Source organism: Rhodnius prolixus, unplaced genomic scaffold (assembly GCF_049639745.1).
Source record: "Rhodnius prolixus isolate KJV_2025 unplaced genomic scaffold, Rpr scaffold_2, whole genome shotgun sequence".
Taxonomy (NCBI): Eukaryota; Metazoa; Arthropoda; class Insecta; order Hemiptera; family Reduviidae; genus Rhodnius; species Rhodnius prolixus.
In genome coordinates, this window is record NW_027411592.1 from 41,403,536 (window position 1) to 41,428,901 (window position 25,366).

At 34.9% G+C, this 25,366-nt stretch overlaps 1 protein-coding gene across 2 annotated transcripts in view; it reads right to left on the reverse strand.

Moving 5' to 3' along the window:
- The window catches only part of hig (locomotion-related protein hikaru genki), a 781,895-nt gene that overhangs the window by 154,532 nt on the left and 601,997 nt on the right, over positions 1 to 25,366 (reverse strand). For both annotated transcript variants that reach the window (XM_074119349.1, XM_074119350.1), the window contains 2 exons: positions 13,685 to 13,819; positions 5,533 to 5,691 (listed from right to left, as the gene is read on the reverse strand). In XM_074119349.1, coding sequence (XP_073975450.1) covers positions 5,533 to 5,691; positions 13,685 to 13,819 — 294 coding nt within the window. The remainder of the gene's footprint in view (positions 1 to 5,532; positions 5,692 to 13,684; positions 13,820 to 25,366) is intronic.

Below are 25,366 nucleotides of genomic sequence, written 5' to 3' on the forward strand. Positions count from 1 at the left end.
AAGTTTTTGCTGCAGTTCGGACATAAAATCAATTCTAGAAAGAGGCTTTTATTTGTGTCTTGATACTTTCCATGAAAATTATGTAAATTTATCAAATAAGCATTTAGGCAATGATCTGGAGTCAAGTTAATAACAGAAAATCTAATTATATTACCAATCAGGAGTCGAAATGACTCTTATGATTCAAGTAAACTAATCTGCAAAAAGAAACTAAGAATTCCACGGTCTTCAGCTCGTGACTATCAAATGGTGAGAGAGTGGGGATAGATATCTAAGAGCATTTCGGGATAGCTATGAGATATGGGCAATCAGAGACCATTACTATTTTTTTTTTTTTTTTTTTGGAGTCAAATTGATTCCAGATTGGCAATGCAGTGTTAAAAGCACTTTTCAGAAAGAGGAGAGAGGTAGGTTTGCCTCTAATGTGCCTTTAGTAGTTTATTGTACTAGCAGCCTTTAACCGGTAAAATATTGATAATAATTAGATATGTGACTGAATTTACAAACTTCATGAATATGAAAGTACCACTATTAACGAAAAATAGTTTTTGCAGTTTGACTTTTTTTTTGGCGAACCGATCCTACGATTTTATTTAAACTTTGCACAGTGATTACAAATCCATAAATCTACAACTTTTACTGGAAACAGTGGCGGTGATGTTGGTGTAGTCGAAACTAGGAGTTCGAAACTCGTGTGTAGCTACTTTTTATTTGATTGACAAAAATGTTAATAGTAAAGTATGTGCTTTCATCCCCGTCCGTGTTACCTGATTGGCAGTTGGACGTTAAGTCCTGCCAGAAAAAAAATAGGCGATTACTTCACTAACTTGAAACATTTTTTTCTGAAAATTCGATTAAGAGTACTTGTTTGAGATAGAGTGAATAGATTCCTCCAAATGTGATAAGAATTAAATATGTTCGCCGTTACAAGAACATTTTCGAGTTAAGAATTTGAGAATAATACGAGGTGGGGCTATTAAATAACGAGACTGATGCTGTTACAGAAGAACTATGCATGTGCCAAATCCCAACGACCGACAGCTGTGCAGCGTAAAGCCTTCTCTTTCGATTGCAGCGTCTCACGTGTTTGTAGAGAAATCTGTCCGACCGGAACCGTCGTTTGTGTAAGAGGTGTTAGTTTCGTTTTGCCGAAAACATGATACTACACATGTGGTAGAACAACGAATTGTCGTGAAATTTCTCATGAAACTGGGTAAAACCGCTACTGAAACTTCTCTTTTATTAAAAGAAGTTTATAGCGATGAATGTTAATCACGTGCGCGAGTTTTTGAGTGGTTCAAGCATTTCCAAGATGGCCAAGAAGACATCGGAGATGATGACCGCCCGGGTTGCTCTTCCACATCCAAAACGGATGAAAATATCGATTATAATTAATCAACATTACTACCGTGAGGTGCTTGCTTAACTCCGTGAAAGAGTAAGGAAAAACGGCCCGATTTGTGAAAGAACAAGTCATGGGTTCTCCATCAAGACAACGCGCCAGCTCACACTGCATTCTCTGTCAAGACGCTTTTAGCCAAGTACAACATCCCAGTTTTAGGCCATCCTCCTTATTCGCCTGACCTGGCGGCCCCATGTGACTTTTATCTGTTCCCCAAAGTCAAATCTGCATTAAAGGGAACAAGATTTCAGTTCTTTGAAGCTGTGAAAGAAAAAGCGGCATGCGTCATACAGGAGCTCACAGAAAAAGACTTCCAGCACTGTTTCGAACAATGGTAAATTCGCATGGAGCGTTTTAGAGATAGGGGAGGGGGTGTATATTGAAGGTGATAATAACTAAATATGTATAAATTTAAAATAAAATGTTTTACAGCAATAGTCTTGTTAATTAATAGCCACACCTCGTACTAAGAGTGAGTTGTGTTACGCCAAATTTTTGTGTATTTGCAAAACTTTACACTAGCAGTATTTGTTGGTTACTTTGTGCGCCAATCACATATGTTCCTAAATCACTTACAGTGATCTGTTTGAAACCGGTTCAGGAATACTGATCAACTAAACCGTTTTGATCAGCTGCAGTAACATCAACACTTTACTTTGTTGTTAATCTGTGAAATTTATTATTCCAACGCTTTTATATGTTGCACAAGTCCCAATTAAAGGACCAATCAATGTGTTATTTCTAAAACTTGCCATAATGTTAGAGCCAGATAGGGCATTAATGATAGTAATTCCAGAAATCCGGTTTATTTTATATTAAGCGGCTTTCTTTAAGTAGAAATAAACAAAATTATGACGCAGAAATAAGTTGAAAATACATTCAAACATTAGCGACTTACAGTTCAGTACTTTGTATATGCTTTAAGAGAAATATAAATTAAAGTATATGATTACATTTGAAGCAGAAACTAGAAACACTAATATGAATGTAAAACGGTGGCACTAGGGGTCTAATTAAAAGACACAAGTCAAGACGCTTATTACAGACTCCCTTGACTAACTTGGCACCAAAAGATGGTTTCTAAACAAGAGGTTCACTTGGTCGTGAATCTTTGCCACTGAACTAGTTCCCTCTTACGCTTTCAGTATAACTTTTCACAATAATTTTAAGTAGCTTGAAGAAAACACTTTAAAATAAAACCTTTGGATAAATTTAAATATGTTAAAAAGTATTTACTATAGTCTACAAAAAGACTGGTGATTCAAAAAGAACACAATTTAGGTGGGAAATTCGTACAAATATATGGAAATGACATTGAGTTAAAATTGGCCATTCAATTTTCTGTATAAAGTGAAATTGCTAAAAGTCTAGTTGCCCTAAATACATTTTAGAAAAGCTTCCAAAAACGCAGCTTCTGTCAGTGCACTCTGGTCTCCGGACAGTGATGGACACAAGCTCCGAAAAAGAGAAAAATTTAAGGACCATCGCTGGTAACTTAATAAAAACTATTTAATTAGATAAAAGAATTTAATCATTCGTTGCTTGCAACTGAAATCGGTTGTTAGTTAAAAATTGCCTCCTTGAATCGAATCGTTTCTGTAGTTCTTATAAAACAAATACAATTCTTTTAATTTGATTAACTAAAATATATTTATATATATATATATATATATATATTACATAACATATTTAATGAAATAAATAAGCAGCTTCAAGTTGATTTACTCAATTAATTAAAACAGAAAAGGTTATTCCTGTTTGTGTGAACAAATTGCTTCTGCTTACAGTAAAATTAGGACGAAATTAATTCAGCAAGCTTTCCTTTTTCATTTGTAGTGTCTCTATACTACAGTTATGGAAAGTAATTACTCTTAATAAAAACAAGGCGTTACTTCTTTCAAATGCTGAATCGAACTACCTAAATCTTATTTATTTAACTTTATTATAAACAGAAAATAATAATTATCATATGTATAAAATAGAAGAAAAATATATAGTCCCATATGGGAGTTGAATTCTTTAGAGTACTGCCGCCACATCAGTCCCCTCCGTAGGGGGTTGGCCGTATCTGTGCGGGGGCAAGATGAGACGGCCAGCCCGCGACCGATATCCTGTTTGGCTGCGTGATTGCTGTAGGTTTCCTGCTTCTTGTGGCGCGGGTCGCAGCTGGTCCTGTTGTGTGGCTTGTTGTGGGATTCGCTCTGTGATGTAGGTCAGAAACGCCGGCTTGACGCGGTCTATGGGCACTGTTTTTTGCTTTCCCTGTTTTTCCAGAGTGATGGTCTTGTGGTCTTTTGCAATCACTCGAAATGGGCCTTCATATGGTGGTGTAAGTGCATGGCGGTGGCCTTCTTTGCGTAGAAAGACGTGCGAGCATGAGGCCAAAGCCTTATGTACAAATGGCCGTTGTGTTGCGTGCCACTCAGCTGGTACTGGGCGCAACTGACTTATTGTCTGCTTAAGTTGTGCGACGAATTCCGTTTGTGGCATTATGGTTGGTTGGTCTGCGAAAAAATCTCCTGGCAGTCGCAGCGTGGTGCCGTGGGCTGCTATCAAACGTGTAGTAGAGATGGTATCATGCGTCTCACCTAGTGCGTTTGGTGAGCTAGAGAGCGCCCTCCTGGCTCTCTGTCTTTTGCCCACCATTTCCGGTTGTCCAAGGCGGGGTCACCAGTGTAGTGTCTCTATACTACAGTTATGGAAAGTAATTACACTTAATAAAAACAAGGCGTTACTTCTTTCAAATGCTGAATCGAACTGCCTAAATCTTATTTATTTAACATTATTATAAACAGAAAATAATAATTATCATATGTATAAAATAGAAGAAAAATATATAGTCCCATATGGGAGTTGAATTCTTTAGAGTACTGCCGCCACACATTAAAGATAGATAAAACATGAAGATATTGCAACTTATTGTCAGTATTCGAAGGCAATAAGTTTTGACTTCAAATCAAAGCTAAGAAATTTTCAAAATGAACATTAAATACCTCTGGTTGATTCTTTACCCAATTGTAGAGAAAAGTCTACTCTACTCGTTTAACTGGTATAAAAGGGAATGTTTTAGTGAAAGTAGTTGTCGAGATATAGAAGGGTAAATTTTGAAGCTTTTGTAAAGCTTTCAAATTTTAAACCTTTATAACTCTATTTCTTTCTTTCCGATTTTAATGATTTCTTTACCTAATTGTAGAGAAAAGTCTCTATTTATTTGGCCATTTATTTTGTAATAATTTATACTTAACTTTTTAAACTGTAGGTTTTTGTAAAGAGATAAAAGATACATTTGCACACAGCGGTGTAAATAAATAAGCAGTTTTAACAATTTATTTTTCTTTGAAATGGGAACGGGTGAAGAAAAAAAGCTAGAAAATCTTCTTTTTTTTATAAATTGTTCCGTTTTCATCAATGTTGCAACGTATTGCGGTGCCTATTGTGGGACCCAAATCTGTGGAAGCACTTTGATTAAAAATATAGAAAAATTACAAAGATATATGTTTTAAACCTTCAATATTAATTCCTTAATTGTAGACATAGATATATTATTTTATTAAAAATTTTCTACATGAAATGATTTTAGTGGCTAAAATACTGTACTTAACCCTTTTTTATGGAAATATATATTCGGCTTTTATGACTGTAAATACTGCTTATTACTAGGCTTACCATAATTACGAAGAGCCAAACTGGGACACAGAGGAGGAAGAGGCTCATTATCGTTTTGCTTTTCGCTTAATTTGTGTTTTTCATATTTGAAATGGAATCAAAATTATTAAGAACTGAAAACATATTAATAAATGGGCGCGGGAGAACGATCGGCCGGGGTGTCGGTGTTGTTCAAGTTTGAGCGGGACAGGGATCTCAAACCGGGACGTATGGTAAGCCTACTTATTACTAAAGTTCATGCAGTCAACTTCATCTAAAGAAATGGCCAATTCAATGTTTTTAAAAAATAATTCATTTCAAAAATGGCTTCTTTTATTTATAATAAAATTCGATGAATAAAAATTGTTAGTTTTTCTTGAATCATAATTGTTCTAAAAGTATGGTCTACATCAAGAATATTTTATAAATGTAAAGTGAAAAATTAATAAACTGAATAATTATTTTAATTTACAATAACAACTCACCATTTGCTCTACATGTAAGATTCGCTGTTCCATTTAATTTGAAACCTGTGGGACAGTGAAAATGTACACTTTGGCCTAATCGAGTACCATCCTGCTCCACTCTCAAGTGTTTGTGATTCGTTCTTAAACTTTTCACATCTAATCGTTCGCATTGAGCATCTGCAAAATTAAGAGATCAGTTTAATGTCCAATATTTACTTCTGATAAAAAAACATATTTGATAAACGGAAGAATAAAGATAAAGATAAGGAAGAAAAGTCCTAATTTAACAATGTTTAAACTGTAATTGAACTTACTTCTACACAATAGAGTAGACGTTAAAACGACATTATTATTGCTATTATTTTACTTTTAATTTGACAGAAATTGGCTTCAAGTCCATTTACCCAGCACGAAACACATCTTTACTTTTACTTAATGTCAAGTGATGACGGGGGGTTTCTCCACAAGAATCCCATTGGACTTTTTAAAAACTACTACGCCAATAACCCACAACATTAGAAGTTATTTTTCTGTTAAGTAGACATATCTACAAGTGAGGCTTAACCAGACTCCTAATTACTGTAATTATAGAATATTCTACAAGTTTGCGACATTTATGCTTCATTTAACCTCTACCTATCTTTACAACATCAATATCAGAGCACCGTCGTTAAAGTAATAATAAAAGACATGGAACTCTGTTAAGAGTGGCAACGTAATATAGGTCTTTTCAACATTGTATCACGTGACACAATGAACTTTCATTTGATTCTGAAATTTTGTTATAGTAATAACCCAAACTTTTCATTCTTCTAGTCAACTTTTAACCGCTTTCCAATATCTCTTTAGTCAGTTTCATTAAAATTTCGATAGGTTTCAAATTAAACTTTTTTTTAAATACCAATACATAAAAACATAAAACTATCATCACTTATCAAGTGATTCTAATATTTTAAAAATATGCTTATGATATCGGTGTCATAAGCACTAGGAGCGCTATCTCAGGAACTAACTTAGGAACTCATGACCCGATTATCAAGTGGGTTAAATTGACTGAATGAGTGCGCAGAACTTCAATATTTGGAACTAATTGGGACCGTGGATCGTTCTGATTATTCAAATTTGGTGGAGAGTCAATAAATATAGATTGAAATATAGCTTTTACACATACCTAATTCATAAAAATAATTCTTCTGTATAAGCACTTGCATAATCGTAAGTAATTAGATCTAAACAGAGAGTGGGATTTATGGTAAAAAAATGGCGTAAAAAGCTTTGAAATAAAAAAGAAAGAAATCTTTACTTTTTAGGTATAATAATCAGATTAAACGTTTCTTGTTTTAGGTTCATGATGTGTCTCAGAAGGAAACCTACCTGTCTCCGGGCAGTAGATTCTCAAATTTAATAATTTGTTATTTCATTTTATTCTTATAAAAACGTTTTGGAATTATCTCGAAGACGGCACAAACGATTTTATTTAAACCTTGTGTCTCATTGCAAAAAGTTTGAGATCTATTCACTGAAACATTTTCCCAGTCTTCATGCTTCTTAAGATAGTTTGTGGGTGAGAGTTGAATTAAGTTTCCCATAAAATTGTCATTTAAAAGAGATGAGCGGTTTCATTATCTATGCAATAAAAATAGCAATTACATAATGTAAATAAAATTAAAATTCTAGAAAGAATCCGTTGATGGGAATAAATTTTTGTGACTATTAGCGATTAATTTTGAAAAATAATTTAAAGAGGATTTTATAACGTAAACTGCGGTCACAGAAAGTGCTAGAAATAAATTACGGCATCTAATTTGGTAATTAGGGGGCGGACTTGTGATCGAAGTATCAGGAATCAATTTTGATTAAGGACGATACTTGTAGCAAAATTGTGAAGGACAAGGTGTAGAACACCTATGGAGATGTCACATTCCTTAATTCGGAACCATGCAATAAGTATTCCCAAAAAACAAAAAAGTGCACTCTTGGAGAAAAGCTTGGCACTTTAAAACCGGAAAGTGGAAATTGAAGCCAAGATTGTGTAAATATCTTCAATGTGACAGAGATAGGATTGTGGAGGTAATTCCTTGATAGAGTCCTAAATATTGTCATAAGGGAAATCACAGACGCGTAACACTCCCTCAAAGGAAAACTTAAATTTAGTAAACATTTTGATCGCATTAAAAACAAAAATATCCGTCTAAATTCAGCATGGAAATTTGCTATAAAATGTTGAGAATTTTTTTTTTGAATGGCTTTTCATGAGATTGTGCTTTAAAAAAAATAATAGCTTAAATTATCGCAACAACCCAGAAATTGAATTTTTTTTAAAAATGAAAATGCAATACGATGAATTCGCAAGGTTCTCCGCCCATTTTATAGAATACCTAGGTTTTAGAAGTTGGAATGAATACACTATGTTTGGTTGCAACCTGTAGGTGGATGGAACGATATCTCTGGACGACAGCCTACCGCTCCAGACACGTGTAACTTATATTCATGAAGGGCTGGCAATTTTTTTTTTATTCGATGTTAATTTAAATATGTATAAGATATATACATTTATCGATCGATACATTCCGTATTAGCCTTATTCAGACTTGTTATAAAGAGGAAATGGATTAAAAATGTAATGCCAACATGCCAAGTTATCATCGCCTGCCTGTCAAAAAAATGTAGACACTGCCGAACTTTATAACATAAACTTGTGTAGATAACATTTTTAAAAGCAGGCTGAGGGACGAAGCTGATCAATTATTTTTTGTTTATTTTAACTTTGAGTATTTTCTGAACACAGAGTATTGTATTTTCTATTGAATTTTTCATAATTGAACGTTCTACTATTTTCCATTTTTAAGCTAAGTGTGCTTAATCCACAAAGCTATCAAAAGGGACCTATCAGAAAAATATCAAATCTTCCAGAATTTAGAGAAAGTAAGTATTGAAAATGTGAAATTTGAATGATTACAGAATATGAGTTTTTAACTTACAATTTTAAATGCTCTCGTTTTAACCTGTGGTCAAAAATGTTCATTGCTGGGCTTTAGAATAAAGTGATCTCGTATACTGCTGTATTATGCGAAGAAGTTCAGATTGTGTAGTAAATACACCATAACAAAGGACGAATCAATGTCAGGGTCGGAGTTAGTTATTGCCCCTTCATCTTAAAGAAAATCCTGCCTAATTATTATTTAAAAACAAAATCCCTTTTATTATTCTGATCTCATGAACTATTTTATGATTATTACCTCTTATATTTATTAAATATATTTAACCAACTTTTTACAAGATTTCATGTGTCAGACTGACGCGGATAAATAACACATTACTTATCTCATTTAACTTAAATAGAAGAAAAAGATTTTTGCGTTGTGAGGAGAGACCAATAAAGATGTACAGAGAATCTTCCCGCTCAGGTATTAAGTAAACAGGCGACCGTTTGGTATACGGTGGCTACAGAAAACCTGAGAGAACAGAGGCTAGAGACCTTGATCCAAGAACCAGGTCCTCGGAATTTATGGGGATGTTTGCTTCCATCTGCCAGGTGATTGAGGCTTGCCGTGGTCTGAATAACGATAATTCCATAAGCTTACAGGTTTCCTCATCGGACTTTGTCGAATCAGAAGGCGCTGAGTCTTGATCGTGATGGGACTAGCAAATTTGGTAGGAGGATGGAGGATGCCACAATTGTAAAAAGATTTAGACACCTGAATGATTGCCAGGTACTAGAGGAAGGCATACAATCCCTGGAACAGTTATGACGTCACCCTGCCTTTCGCCGAAAATAAAAGAGAATGTACCTTTCTCTTGAAGATACGATATCTATTGCAAAGCTATCAATGTAAATATGTAACAATAAGTTAGATCTATGGGAATATGAACTATTTAAGATTATTGGTATCTATGCGATACTCAATGTAAACTGTAATTAATATATAAGGACATGCAATTATGAATATAGAGATTAGTAAAAGTTTAGTCAGAGAGCAGTCAAGATTAGTCGATGATTATTAGTATTGTACGTTGCTAGAAGTTAGCCTGTATATAAATGTTCTCAGTTTGTGAATAACATACCAATAAAAGTTTTATTTGTGATTCTGCTAGTCGCGATTCTTTAATTGGCGCCCGAACAGGGACTTGGAAACGTGAAGTGCTATTTTAATAGTTAATTCCAAGTCGAACTTTTTAGGCAAAAAGTAAGCTATAAGTTTTACTACTAATTTGCCAAACATCATTCAAGAATCACTCGAGATACAAGGCGACAAGTTTCTGCAAAGTTAACTTCGTATCCTGAAGCACTAGAAGAATCATCCTTAGAAGTCATCCCAGGTAGTACTGCAGTTTTCAAAAGATTCCGACGAAATATCAACAGGAATTGGAGAACCACAGAAAGCCTGACACATCAAGACTCAAGCAAAATGAAAATCTCAGAAGGGCAACATGCCGAAGCCATACAACTCCGACACCTAGTACCTCCAAGTGCACCTGAATTGGATATCAAATGGGCACCTTCAACATCATAAGAATCTTCAGAGGACTTCAGAGCTTCAGAAGGGAGAAGTTATGACGTCACCCTGCCTTTCGCCGAAAATAAAAGAGAATGTACCTTTCTCTTGAAGATACGATATCTATTGCAAAGCTATCAATGTAAATATGTAACAATAAGTTAGATCTATGGGAATATGAACTATTTAAGATTATTGGTATCTATGCGATACTCAATGTAAACTGTAATTAATATATAAGGACATGCAATTATGAATATAGAGATTAGTAAAAGTTTAGTCAGAGAGCAGTCAAGATTAGTCGATGATTATTAGTATTGTACGTTGCTAGAAGTTAGCCTGTATATAAATGTTCTCAGTTTGTGAATAACATACCAATAAAAGTTTTATTTGTGATTCTGCTAGTCGCGATTCTTTAATTAACCCTCTCAGATCCTGGTATTTGTACAACATTTGGAAAGTGAAAGGAGTGCTACACCTCTTAGGATAACCCAATAGATCTTAAAGGTTACAGTGCACAGTCATACTCAAATAATAATAAAAAAAAAGAACAAATGAAATCCAAAGGTCTACACCGAGAATCGAACCGTCACACAATTCATCTGATCTTTGTGGGCTGCGTATCCAAATCACTAGGCTGTCATGGCGACTTTCCCAATTTTGTATTGTATTATTTCACATAACTATTAAGTTAATTGTTGCAATGTTTCTATTTTAAATGAAGAAAATTTCTCATTTCAGCTTGTCCAAACTTTTTTAATGAGTCCACGTATTTTTCTTTGTTAGTGTTGTCACTATTTATGCTATTTTTTCATAATAAGCCGTTAGCACCATTATGCACTGCTTCTTCAATTCACCGTAAGATAAGATAAGCTTTTTTTTGGCCATTGCTCTACTGTTGATATAAACAGTAAAATATAGAGAAAGTATACAGGGTGAACCAGTAAGTATTGTCCATAGGCCTACTGTGTGAAGTACATCTAAAGTGGAGTTCAATGACGTATTGGCCAACTTCATATTTTCCACTAATCTTGAGTGACGTCACTTTAAAGTTTTTTTCTAAAATCATTACTTTTTTCAATAAAAATGTTATTACTCAGAAAGTTTTAGTCCGAATTCGATTCTGGTGACACGGTTAGAAAGACAGATAAATTTTCTAAAAATTGACACCATTTCGAAGCATAAGTCATTCTCCAAACAGCCTCAATCTCTCTCCGAATCCTGGAAAAATAAAAGTAATCGAAATTTTTAAGAAAACTCATTAGGTCCTTACGTGATCATTATCAGACCCAGGTGCTGGCACTTTTTTTTATAAAAGTTTCCTTGTTTAATAGGCTTTCAAACGGTATATCATTTTCCAGGATTCCTTTTATCTTCGTATGAGAAATAACTTCCCTTATCTGTTAGACTTGGTTTCAAAATTTTCTATTGTACCATAACACTGTTGAGTGCTCGTGAACACGTTTTCTTGTAAAACAAACGTAATTTCTCATACGAAGATAAAAGGAATCCTGGAAAATGATATACCGTTTGAAAGCCCATTAAAAAAAGGAAACTTTTATAAAAAGTGCCAGCACCTAGGTCTGATAATGATAACATAAGAGCCGAATGAGTTTTCTTAAAAATTTTGATAACTTTTATTTTTCCAGCAATCGGAGGAAGATTGAGGCTGATTGGAGAATAACTTATGCTTCAAAATGGTATCAATTTTTAGAAAAGGTACATCACCTTAGATGTACTACACACAGTAGGCCTGTGGACAATACTTACTGGTTCACCCTGTATAGAGCAAAATAATTTGAAAGTATTGGCAACAAAAGTTAAACTGACAATTTTTTTTTTCTTCTAACTTATCTCAAGACTGAGGTCCCATGTTACAATACTTTGCTTGCCAATTTTCCATATTAGAGAGCTCTCTATCTATTCAGAGCAGTAGATATTAATTTTAATGACGCCACGCTATAACAGGAACACCAAAAATATTGCAGAGAATACAAAATAGGAAAGAAAAATATTCTCTTTGGAAAGTAAATTTACTTTCAAATTAGAAGAAAATGCACGCTGAGTGGTAGCAGCTATGGAGATGAAGTGCAGTAGATAGCACAAGTGAACCACTCAAAGTAATGATCATGGCTTCTACTAAATAAGGATTAATGGCATGATATGGAATCAAATGCCTGATGACTTTTTGGTAATATGGAACAGCATTTCTGTATTCGCTCACTACTAGAAATACAACCAGAAATGGTTATAGCCTAAACTTGTTCTTATAGATATGCAAAAGAAATAACCAAAATCCAGAAGAAATGAAATTTTATCGTTTATTCTTTTTAATCTGTTTCTATATCTTAATCGTTTCACTCAAATAGCAAACTGCCTTCCAAATTTTTAAGATAATTACTGTACTTTTACTGCAGATGATGTTATTGAAGATAAGAAACCAATTTATTAAATTTCAGGAGACTGAGAATCAACTTGTTAAATTAAAGGCATTAACTTATCATCCACGTGTTGACATTATTCCTAAAGAACAGCAACTAGAGAAATAAATCATATTAAATCTAGTTTTCATCTTCTCTGACGGCAATAACGGATTTTGCGCCGAATCCGACGAACTTAAAGCAGGTTTTACATCTCTCAGCTTATACAAAGGGGGACAAGATCTTACAAAAATTGAGTAACTCCTCAATTAACTACTCATCCGTACTTTTCTCAAGAAATCATGTCAAATTCCATCGCTCCCTCTCTTGACTCGGAGTTTTTCTATAGTATAGGCTCGCCGACATTCAACCAAGTGCGGCGTCAAGGTCTTTTGGTTAAGCCCAAATCTATACTTTCCAGCACCTATCACATTATTTCAAAGTTCTAGCTTTCAGATCGCTTCTTGCAAATTACTGAAGGCTCTTCATTAATTTACTTATCACAGGAGGTCCTCAAGGTTGTATTCTCGCTCCTCTCCTATACACATTGTACACGGCTGACCTTCCTCTCCATCCCAACACTTGCAATTTATTCCTATGCCGACTATACAACCATAATTCAGATCCAGTAATTGCCATCCGAGCTATCCAACCTACCTTCATATCGAACCTTCGTATACAATTAAAAAAAAAGTTCAACGAGACCTAATCCCACTATATTCCCTTCACTCGCAAGCCTAATAAATTCTCTGCAATCAAACACATTCCAATCCATCTGGCAAATAAAGTACGATATCGCAGACTGTACCTAGAGAAAGGCGTGATCTGGAACTCCCATAGCGACAGTAACTTAACTTGCCTTACCGAATGATAAAAAAACCACTGAGAAAAAGTAAAATCAAATTGAATCACAAAATAGAAACTCAAATCAGCCTAATGGCCACTCAGTCTCGAACGGGACGGGTAATCACTACTATCTTAACCGTAACCAACAAAGAATCCTTAATTTTGTAAAAGAACTAAACTCGTTTTTTGCGCTACATTACCAAATTGACACATTAAGGTAGAATAAGAAATTCAAATGTTCATCTTGTAATGGGTGGTTAGTAAAGGGAAGAGGTTCCGTTCAAGTGTGAAGCGGACTAAAGGCACTAAAAAGATGAAACATTAAACTTAGTTGTTAATGGCTTAACTACTAACTGCACACATTGTTAATATAATTAAATTTAATTGTTAACACAATCTACAACTCACCTACAATCATAACATTCAGACTATTTGTAAGACCTCTCGGTGTGGCACATGTAAATACCCCAGAATCCTGAGGCTTTGTATAATATATAGACAATCTATATTTCCAGTCTCTTTCTTCAGGCGCTATCGCCCACCCTAAAAAAAAACAAACAAAAATATATTCTATTAATTTAAAATATAAAGCAATCAATTTTTAACTGGCTCAATGTTTGAAATGACCAATCAAGGAAAAGTTTACTTTTATATATTTTGTTTTTATTACTTATTTCCAATTTTTGGAAGTGCTGTTAGTGCCGCGAGAATGACAGAAACAGAAGAAGTATAAAATATGTAGGTTAGGCCAAGATTTACTGGGACGAAGAGGCAGTATAAACAAAAACAACGACTACTCTGCGACTTCGAAACCTTAGATAACACAAACTTGTTTCTCCTCCACAAGTCTGACTTTTCTGCATCATTCTTTGAATTTCCGAAAATGTTAACTTAGAAATTATTCCAAGCCTTACACTGATTTGGATATTTCAGCGATTCCGTTGAGTATTCACTTTGTTTCTGGTCCAATTCGACTCCTATTTTTAACTTCAAACGCAAAATAAAGGCGTTAAGAATTCTCTGGAATTCATGAATAAAACAATGGTTTATTGGCACATTTTGAATCCAGAATGGCGCTAGAGAACTGTAAAAATAAATCCATTGAAATTTTGGGACAATTTGATGAAGGCTTGAGCTGAATCAAAAAATCAGTTGTTCAAATGACTTTAGCTTCTTTCTCATTAATAAAATGGTGATCAGTCGAATCATAACTCACACAGTGTTCTGGTTTGACTGACGAAGATTGATATTCAGTTTGAAGGACGAAATCAAAGTATTTCACTTCATCCAACTCTCTCATGTGGTAAAAATACCACTTGCCGCTGCGCGAAAAAATGCAGAAGAATCCATTCATACATCGGATACCTTCCTGGAAGTCCTTGCTGAATGCAGTGTATGTTCCAAACAGGTCCGTGCTAATATTTTAAAACAAAACACGTGAAGCGGTTCCTATGCTGACAATAATATGTGGTACGGCGAAGTCTTTCTGTATAACGCAAATGGAACTTCTTAAGGCGATACAAACTTCAGCTTCCTCTTGATGAAGTCACACTAACTACTGACATTTTGCTAACTGCCTCTAGAATAGAAAAAAAGCACGACGGGACCTACGCCCCACGCACCGCAGCCACAAGAGGCTATTGTGCCAGCCCCTTTTTAGGTCTAGTATACGAAACCTCCCCTACTAAAGAGGTTGAGGACTTTCCTTACTAGTCCTTTTTTGCGCTACTATCTCCTTTGGTCTCAAAGTTCCAAAGGATCCATAGCGCAACCACTCGATTGGAACGCGCATCAAGTAAGAGGCCGTTTCCTTCTCTTCCTGACAGAATCTGCCCAACAGTTCCGTGCTAATAAGCCGCACCTTGTGCAGGCGCTAACTGCCTCTAAGTACTTATAAAAATAAAGTTTGGAAGAAGTAATTTTTGCTTCGAGAATATTTAATCTTACAAAGAACATTGAAAACCTCTTTTGTTTAAGCACGAATTTCTTGGCAATGATATTTCCAATATTGGATTCTACATAATACAAATACTTTAATAAAAAATATTAAAGATATTGAGATAAAAACAATAAATTGTTATTAATCTCATTAGGAGTAAAAACCACGATAGAGAGAGAACTATATTGCTGCACCAGAAGGCTGTCCACCAGAAAAGAGCCTAAACTGGGAGACCCCGAAAAGCGGAGGCGAGAGAGAACCATCCCAAATACATTTGTCAACTGCAAGTTATTATTTAATAAATTTTACGATTATAATCCCATTTTCTTTATATCTCCATTATTAATTGCTTTTGTTTGTAATTTAATTATTTCTGGGACGTGCATTTGGTTATTAAAATAAAATTAAATAAATTGTGGAAGACATCTATAAAATGGTAGAGAATGTAACCTCCTGCCGTTTGTTAATGTTGCAAATCTCGGTAGACATTATTTTTAACTCTTTAATCTTATTTATTTTCGCATATTCCAATTTGAAAAGGCCTAGCTTGCTATAAAAATACTTGATATACAAAAATCTTTAGATTTGGAAATGCATTAAGAGAGTGCTATGTAAAACACGCTTATCAATTCGCCGATAGATATATTTCTATATAATATTTCTATCTTTTGCCTGTTGCCCTAGCAGAGTTTTACTGTTATTACAGTAAACAACTACCTTAAAAATAGAGCGCTAGATATTTTAGAAATTAAGGTTGCTAAGTTGGTACCAACTTCTGGAATGATTTGCGTATTATCTCAAAACTTCTGTAGAAATCCATTATTTACTGATTAGCTCTACATAACTTACAAACCTGGAACTTTGCTAGCTCATAGTCGTCAGGTGCTTTTGGCCGAAGTAGCAGTAAAATTTAATGAAAACAACAAAGTTAAAATAACCTAATAATTCAAACCCTTCGTACAACTATATGCCTAAAATAATATTAACAAGAAATTAAATTGTGCAGCAGTAACCAAAAGCACAAACAGTTCGATGTAAGGCTCGAACAGTTTCTAACTATCTTTTAAATGAATGAGCTCATTTCTTTAGCCGGTTGTTCTTGCTAAAGATAGAAACTAAATCGGTTTTGTTCTGAACTATTTGGGTCTCTAGGAATGTAAACGAGAACAGGAGATTCTTTCAAAAAGTTAATAAGGGTAGAGCCCTTATAAGCCAAGACTCCAGTCGTGCAAAAAAGAAGATGGTTCGCTGCTCACTAGGAAGGATGAGATCATGGACAGGTGGGTAAGACACTTTGAAATTCTTCTGAATGATGAAAATGAAGAGGAGATAGGAGGTGATAAAGACAACACTGTGAGAGATGAGGACGCGGAGAAGGAGCCCCTGGACTTGGAAGAAGTGGTAGACACCATCCAGAAAGTGAAAAATAATAAGGCGCCAGGAGCAGGTGGGCTACCAGCAGAACTTTTTTAGTCGGCTTGTGAAGAACTGCACAAAGCGCTCTACGATCTGATTTTTACGATATGGATTAATGAGAAAATGCCACAACAATGGGGAAGTGCAGTTATATGCCCTCTGCATAAGAAAGGTGACAAACTAGAGTGCACCAACTATAGCGGTATCTCCTTGCTGGCTTGCGCGTATAAAATTTTCTCAAACCTGCTGTTTAGCAGACTTACTCCGTATGCCGAACAATTCGGGGCAAACGATAACATTTGGGGCTCTTTTAAAAAAATAATATTCTCTTCCATGTATCCTCTTTTTCTGGGCAGCAAAATCTTAAAAAATAAAATAATAAAATTAAAATTGTATTTTATAGCAAACTACGAGAGCTGGTTCACTTCTACCAAAGTTAATTAAATGGAGTCCATATCACTCTTTCATTATGTTATTGCTCATATTTCTTCCGCCTGGCGGCATCCAGGATACAGTGGTTTTATGAAAGTGTAAATTGTGCGTGGGTTTTAAATATCACACAAATATACCAAAACATAAAAGAGAAAAATTGCTTTATGAGTTGGAATATGGAAAACATATGCTTTTCTCCGCTTTTTTTTATTTTTATTGTATTTTCTCTTTCTTTAAACTCCCTAACCCATTCAGTTGAGTTCGTGCCATTAACCCTGCTTCACATTGTAAATTGTGGCCGTTTGCGGTGTGAAACTTTTAAAATTTGGCAAGAATCAAAAATGAGAATTCTTTCTTGCTTTTTTTTTTGTATTTAAATCAAAATTAAACTTTTTTTTTTAATTTATTTGTTATTCACAATCTACAAAAAGAATAAAATGCAATCAGTGAATATGATAAAAGAAGACTTCATGACTGGATCAGATAAGCCGCCCACTGGCAACACTCTCGCTGGAGTTTCTTGTACTATTGAAGCTGGTCACGAGGCCAACAGCGTTTCAATCGTCGTGGAGGACGATCTGGAATCATTTTTGGAGGCAAGATTTTGAACAAGAGGATTTGTACGGAATGGAAGAGATTCAATGAATTTTCTGTATTTAGATTTAAGATTCGTCAGTTACGTATGAGATTTTGAGGTCGTTATGGGAGGGTGGAGATAGAGACATAAAATGGAGAATTCGTAATCTGACGGAGAATTTTGGATTGGAAATTTTTGTATTAAATTTGAAAGTTTGGCTGAACCCCGCAGTTCAAGTCCGCAAGTCCAGATCGGTTAAAGTACGTTGTTGTATATTAGTCGTTTATATTCCAGTGGTAGCTTTGTCTACCAATTAGTCGTAACAGTGATTTGTTTCGTCGGTTGAGTTCAAGCAAGTTCATCTGCAAGTCTTTTTGGATTCCACGTTAATCTTTTGTCGATGTAAAGTCCCAAGGTAACGAACTAAATTAGCAGAAGGAAGAGGAATTGAGTTAAAACTTATCAGGGGACAAGAATTACGACGCAGAGTACAAGTTATCTGTCCTCACTTTTGAGTATTGAATTTGACTCTCCACTTTTTGGCCCAGGGTTCTAGTTTGTGTAAATGAGATTGTAGATGTGAGAAAACTGTAGTGGCGTCTGAAAAATTAAACTCAAATTTCTTTATTGTTATAAATTTTTTTTTGCGCTTATTGTGCTACAAACAGACCACTGTCTTTTAAGACGTCTTGTCGGGTTGTCAGGAAGAGTTCTAGAAGAAAGATTTTGAGCTAAAGGATTTATATGAGATTGCAGGCTGAAGTGGAGGTTTTTGTATCGTGTTTTAGCAACTTGGGTGACAAAAGGAATGTTAAGGTCAGTGTGTATAGTTAGGTTGGAGACATAAAATGGAGCGTTACGATAGTTCGAAGTATTTAGATTGTAGCGATTGAATTCTTTGGAGATTGGAGCGTTTGGTTGAACCCCACAGCTCTATTCCATACGCCCAGATGGGTTTCAAAATAGAAGTATAAATCAGTCTTTTGTTGTCCAGAGAGAGTTTTGATCTATCATCTAAGAGTCTTTTAAGTGGTCGATAGCGTCTGTTTAGTTCTGTTCTTTTAAGTCTAGTGTGGGAGTTCCAAGAAAGTCTTCGGTCTAAGTAAAGCCCAAGGTAGCGGGCAACATTCACTACTGGTAGAGGTGTTAGGTTTTAGAAGACTGGAGGAAGAGTAATGCGACGAAGAGTGAAGGTGATATTTTGAGACTTGTGGTTTCAGCCCATCTCTTGAGCCACTGTTCTAATGAGGAGAGATGAGATTGCAGATTTCTGTGAGCTATTACAGGATTAGTAGACAGTAAGGCGGTGTCGTCTGCGTATGTGAGAAGAGTGGTGTTAGGATCAGTTAGTATATCTGAAGTGTAAATGGAGTAGAGAATAGGACCCAGAATGCTGCCCTGTGGAACTCCAGCGTCGATAGGTTTAAGTGGGGAGAAAGAAGATCCCTATTTGCACTCGGAAGTATCTGTCGGACAAGTAAGATTTTATGATTAAAAAAAACGTGGCAGGTAAAATATTCTTAAGCTTCCACAAGAGGCCAGTGTGCCATACTCTATCGAAGGCCTGCTGTACATCAAGGAAAGCCCCCGAACAACATTCTTTCTTTACAAGAGAGGATGCAATTATGTCCACTACTCGATGACATTGTTGAATAGTAGAGTGGTTACGTCTAAATCCAAACTGATGATCTGGGATCACTTTAGAGTTTTCGAGGATAGGAAGGATTTGTTTGAGAAGAAGTTTTTCGAAAAATTTGTCTAGTACTGGTAATAAACTAATTGGAAGGTAAGACGAAGGATGTTGATAAGGTTTTTTTAGGTTTTGGGATAGGTTTATTTATTTTAAAATTAAAATATTTTTAATAATCTGCAAACTTGCACGGCTGGTGATGGTTTATCTCTTGCGAAAATATAAAAAAATGAAATAAAATAATAACAATAATGGGACTTATTAACTGAGTATGGACTGAAAGGTTATTCATCATTCTGGGACAACATAAAAAATACGATATGTGAGAAATCGAATTGGTGATTGGTTAAAAGGTATAAATGGAAATATCACAATTCAATAATTTTGGGATGGGAACTATGGGGAAAGCAGCGAAGGGTTGATTAAATCTGGAAATGGGTCAGTGAGGGAATAAGGCGAGGAGACACGAGTGGCGCGTCTTCAATTATTTACTTCTGATTGATTGCAACTCTACCCCCGCTGCACCCTGCAACTCTCGATTTTTTTTATTTAACTGAAATATAACTTGGAAGGCTTTATATTACATTTGCAAATTGGATTTTCATTAAATTCCTTTCTTTGCATTTCAGCTCTTCACATCTCAGACCAACATTAACTAAATAAAGAAAAGATTCTGTTTTCATTTTTAACGCTCACTTAGAGATAAAATATTTTAAATTTTAATTTAATCAACAAAAAAAGGAATTAAAACTTTTCCACTTTTTACTGTTTTTCTTTTTGGCTTAGCTCTACAACTTTCAAGACTTTTCTGGAGTTCAGCCCAGTTTTTTTAGACTAAACTTTTATTTTACATAATTTAGAAAAGTAAATGATATAAGAAATTCTGGAACATTTATAATATTAGTATCCAACTTTAGTGATAAATTATTTTTTTGTTTAATTGGTCTAACTTTGAAATAAACAGCTTCTAGTTAAACAGATTTGCTTTCTTTTACATCCTATTGGAGGAATGAGATGAAAACTAGGGCAAGCTTCATGTAAAGGAGCTTATTTGTATATCTCAAAACTGTTTTAGTCTAGGAGACAGTTCGGTTCATTGGATATGAGCGTGGCCTTATACACCAGAGTTCGGGGTCCTGCATTGAACTCAATTTGTAATTGATGAATAAATTGTAATATTAAAGTGTTAAGGAAAGGATAAGTACAGTGGTTAGTGCACAGGACTCTTAAGGAGGGTCGCAAGACCAGCTAACTACGGTGATCGACAGAATTGCCATAACGACTGATCTCTGTAGGAGGCTGCACTGAGAATCACTTTAGGTATTGACGCATTGAGAAACAAAGTGACGTGTTTTGGCTCCCAGCCACGGCTCCTGGTTTGATAGTTTGAGGGAAGTCATTTAAAGCAAATTTAATCAATGGGAAAGCACATAACCTTAAAAGACACTAAACTGTATTAATTAAAAAAAAAAAAAAAAAAAAATAATGAAAGAGGTCTTAAGAAACTCAGTTAAATAGATATTAAAATAAAATGAAATGTAACAGAGATATATCCGTGCCTTCAGTAACAAATATTTGACATATATATTGCGGCAAATGTGGTTAAGTCTGTAACTGTACCTAATGGTGCCCATATTTTGGGTTTACATTCGGGTAAACCTATATACAATGTCAAATACACCGCCAACCACTCAACAAACATTCATGCCATTCCAGTAAAGTTGTTTCCATAAATATAGTTCATATTGTTGATTTATAAAATCTTACCATTTCTACAGAATCTTATTTCAAGAAGTTAAAATCAAATTCAACTACTAGTATTTTTACAATATTCTTGAAAACAAGATACAACGAATTTGCTTATAATTAATAAAGTTAAGTGTGGAAACTTCTAGAACATTCTTTTACTGAATTTCGGTGAAATGTGGAAATATTTTAACTTATCAAAAACAACTTCTCAGTGAACAACAACTTACAAGTTTCTTAATTAAGTTCTAAATTATTTTTTTTAGGTACTAATTTTTACAAAATCCTCCGCAGTATTTGAATGAGTTGATGAGTATTTCAGTTAACATTGCAGAGACGCTAATACGCCATGAAAGTGTTGTTAGTCCAGTAATTGATTCGAGTAAAATATTCACCACACTTCTTTACAAACCAAATGGCAAACCACACAGTGACTGTGAATCAATTTCTCCTAAAACTCTCCCTCGTTGTTCAAAGAGCGAGGAATTACAAATTTAATTGAAACAGAATATCTTAAGTTCTTTTCAAATAGTTTTACATCTCGGTGGTTCATAAAAGAACCAAAGCCGCAAACACTCTTCTTGTAAGTGGATTTCCACAATTATTACTTTTTAATGCTTCAAAATATGACCTCCCAGCGAATCTTCTAGCTGTCCAATAAAGCAAACTTGTCTTATCATAGCAACATTCTTTAAATTATTGCAGAATGGTACGTAAATGCTCTCCAGTTATTTTGACCCTTAGCGGGCATCTAACAGCGATCCTGATATAATAGAAAGAAGAAGTTTCAGCATGAATTTGTGGTCAATGTAACTGCGGTAGCAGCTCCTTTCACACCTACAGTTCTTACCTTTTAAAGAAGGTTGATTGCATCTGACATTGCCAGTAGATCGCAGTAAAATTACCTTCTTCCAATTCCTGACTATATCAATAATTTTAGACAAACCTAATGTTTTCATAAAAACCTAATTTTTTTTATTTACTGATTTGACATCGAATATTGCCATTTTTGCCTTACGAATAATTCACTCCATACAATGATATAGTTGAAATGTTATATTTTTAAGCTAGCATGTTGCCTTCCCCGCCTAAGGGTAATCGGTATTACCCTTCAGCCAGCATATCATTTATTTGTATATAAAAATTACATGCAAAAATTGAGATGTAAACCAATTACTGCAAATATTGTAATTCTATATTTTAGGTTTTTATATGTATATGTTTTATATGTTTATAAAATGGTATCAATTTTTAGAAAATTTATCTCTCTTTCTAACCGTGTCATCAGAATCGAATTCGGACTAAAACTTTCTGAGTAATAACGTTTTTATTGGAAAAAAAAGTAATGATTTTAGGTAAAAAATTGAAAGTGACGTCTCTCAAGAACAGTGGAAAATATAAAGTTGGCCAATACGTCATTGAACTCCACTTTAGATGTACTACACACAGTAGGCCTATGGACAATACTTACTGGTTCACCCTATATATATTAATGACTGGATTATATTCTTTATAGAATGCACCTGTTTCATTCTTGTAAATCTTTTGCAAACTATCTACCGCTCTTTGTCGGCTTATTGCGGTAACGTCTTCGTTAGTAAGTCTGTAGTTAGTTGTCCATCCACTGTGTCCTCCTTGGATTTGCCTTCTTTTGTGCGATGCAAGTTTTAACACTTAGTTCGTTCTTTATTTTAAATATTGTCACCTTTTAAGAGTTAATGCTTCAGGTTCTGGAAATCTGCATTATAATATAACCAACATGAATATATAGTTTTCGTGATCGCAAATTGTTAAACTTAGGATGGAAGATTTGCGAGGAATCGGTCAAATAAAACAACTCATCTTTTTGCCAACGTTTCGACAAATATATTGTCCTCTTCAGGGCCTGGATATTACAAATACAAAAACAATTTATAGAGTCAGTAACATAGAAAAAGACAAGTCAGTATATAGGCTAAGTATATAGGCCAGACAAGTCAGTATCTCAAGGCAAGGGTATAATACGAACATCAGTATGATTGTAAGACAAAAAAAGACGACAATTCCACGGCGCTACTCAGACACCACATTGACAACAAACACAACTTTGACTTTCAGAATGTGACAGTACACGATAGGGGGGAAAAAAACAGTATAAGCGAAATTTTCTTGAAATGTGCCACATAGTAAAACAGAACAACACAGTTAACTTTAGGACAGACACGTCGAATTTGGCCAACTGCTACAATTTTGTCATTAAAAAATAAATAGATATCCAAATTTTGTTCATAATTATTGCTGTTTTTTTTAAATTCACTTCAAATCTTTTGGTTATTTGTTATTTAGTGCATAAGGGTTATTTGGTTTCTCCTGTGTTTTGTGTTTAACGGTTTTTGTAGTTTAAAGAAATTTCCCAATATTTATTGTATTTACTCTTTTGTTGTAACTAGTCTATTGTATCTGTTCAATTGTAATTACCAAAATTCCAGTGTAAGTCCCGCTATATCTGTATATATATACCTGCTTCACCATTTCTGGCTCTTTGTTTCTGTAACTCAACCAACCCGCATAGCCACGTAAGTTTCAATAATTATAAAGAATTAATTGTATTTTACTGTTTATTTTTGTATTACTGATTTTTACTGTTTTTTCTATGTTACTGACTCTATAAATTGTTTTGTATTTGTAATATCCAGGCCCTGAAGAGGACAATATTGTAAAGTTTTTCTTGTCCTTTTACTAAGAAAACTTTACTTACACAACTAGTGCCTGCCACTAGTTATTTTAATAATATGTGGGTTTGATTAAATAATAAAACTCGCTAAAGTTGTAATTAATAACCTGATTTATTAACACATTACCTTTACTAACATTAACATTTACTAGCAACTAACGCTATTCATTACAGTCACCATTTAAAACAGTCACAACAGTTTACTGTTACTTACTCACTACGTAACGCCACAAAACTGTTCCACGACCGACCACTGGTCCCCGCACTGCCCCGAATTGCGCTAGACTCAACCGCACTAACAAAGCTCTCCTCACTAACTGACTAACCGCCCGACTAGCTAACACTGAAGCACTCCGCAACACTGACTCTCTCAAAACTAACTCATAAACTTGACTAAAAACTCTAAACTCTAATAACTCCTTAAAACTGATTAACAACTCATTAAGAACTCCTTAAAAACTGACTTCTCCAGCTGTGTCTGCCTCCTTTTAACTGCGTGCCTCCCTCCAACTGAGACTGCCCTCCTCCAACTCTCTGAGCATAAGTTTCCACGCCCTCCTGACGTTCATTGGCTGGAGAAAACATACTGCCACCACCTCAGCTGGGGCCGCCCTCCTCCTACTCTCTGTCTCGCTCCTACCTGTCAATCACTGGCTGGGAAAACACATATGCCACCACCCCAACTGAGGCCTTTCTCTTAGCTGGCTTTTACACAGGTCACTAACTCCTTGAACAATCTAGCCCTTTCCTTTCTAGTTCAGGTAGAGACCGGCCCTTTTGTCTACACAGTGGTGGCCTGATACCGACTTTGGTCGCTTAACCCCTAGAACAATCTAGGCCTTTCTTCTCTGCCACAGGTAGATACCGCCCTTTTGTTTATGCAGTGGCGGCCTGTTACTGACTTTGATCGCTCAACCCCTAGAACAATCTAGGCCTTTCTTCTATGCCCAGGTCAACTTCGTTACAATATATTTGTCGAAACGTTGGCAAAAAGACGAGTTGTTTTATTTGACCGATTCCTCGCAAATCTTCCATCCTAAATATAACCAACGTTATATTACTATTGTTACTGCACTAACTATACTATCGTTATTATACTAACCACACTATAATATCATTAATATTTACCATTTCTAATTTTAGTGGGATCTAATGCAATCAATAATCTAAAGAATAATCTAAAGTTTTCAGGGTGGAATCTCTTTCAATTAAAATTTTTTAACTTTTTTATTTTTGTTTTATTCTTTTAACTCAAAGAACTTTTTAATCTTTTCTTTCGTTTGATTTGAAAGTTTTAATGTTTGTTTTTAGTTTCCAAGAGAAAGCTTCTCATTGGCTCAAAACACAGTTAGGCTTTCATTTTTATTGTTTAAAAGTAAATATAATCCAGCCTTTCATTGTGGTACTCTACTCCTTACTTCGCCAAAATGTTAGCAGGCTTTACCTCCATCCGCTGTTTTATTCCGTTAATGTAACTCCGAATTTCTTCTACATTTACTACATCCATTGCTGTTTCTCCACTTATTAAATGTTAAAACAACGTTCCATTTGCTTGGTGTTTTCTTCCCTCGTGTTTT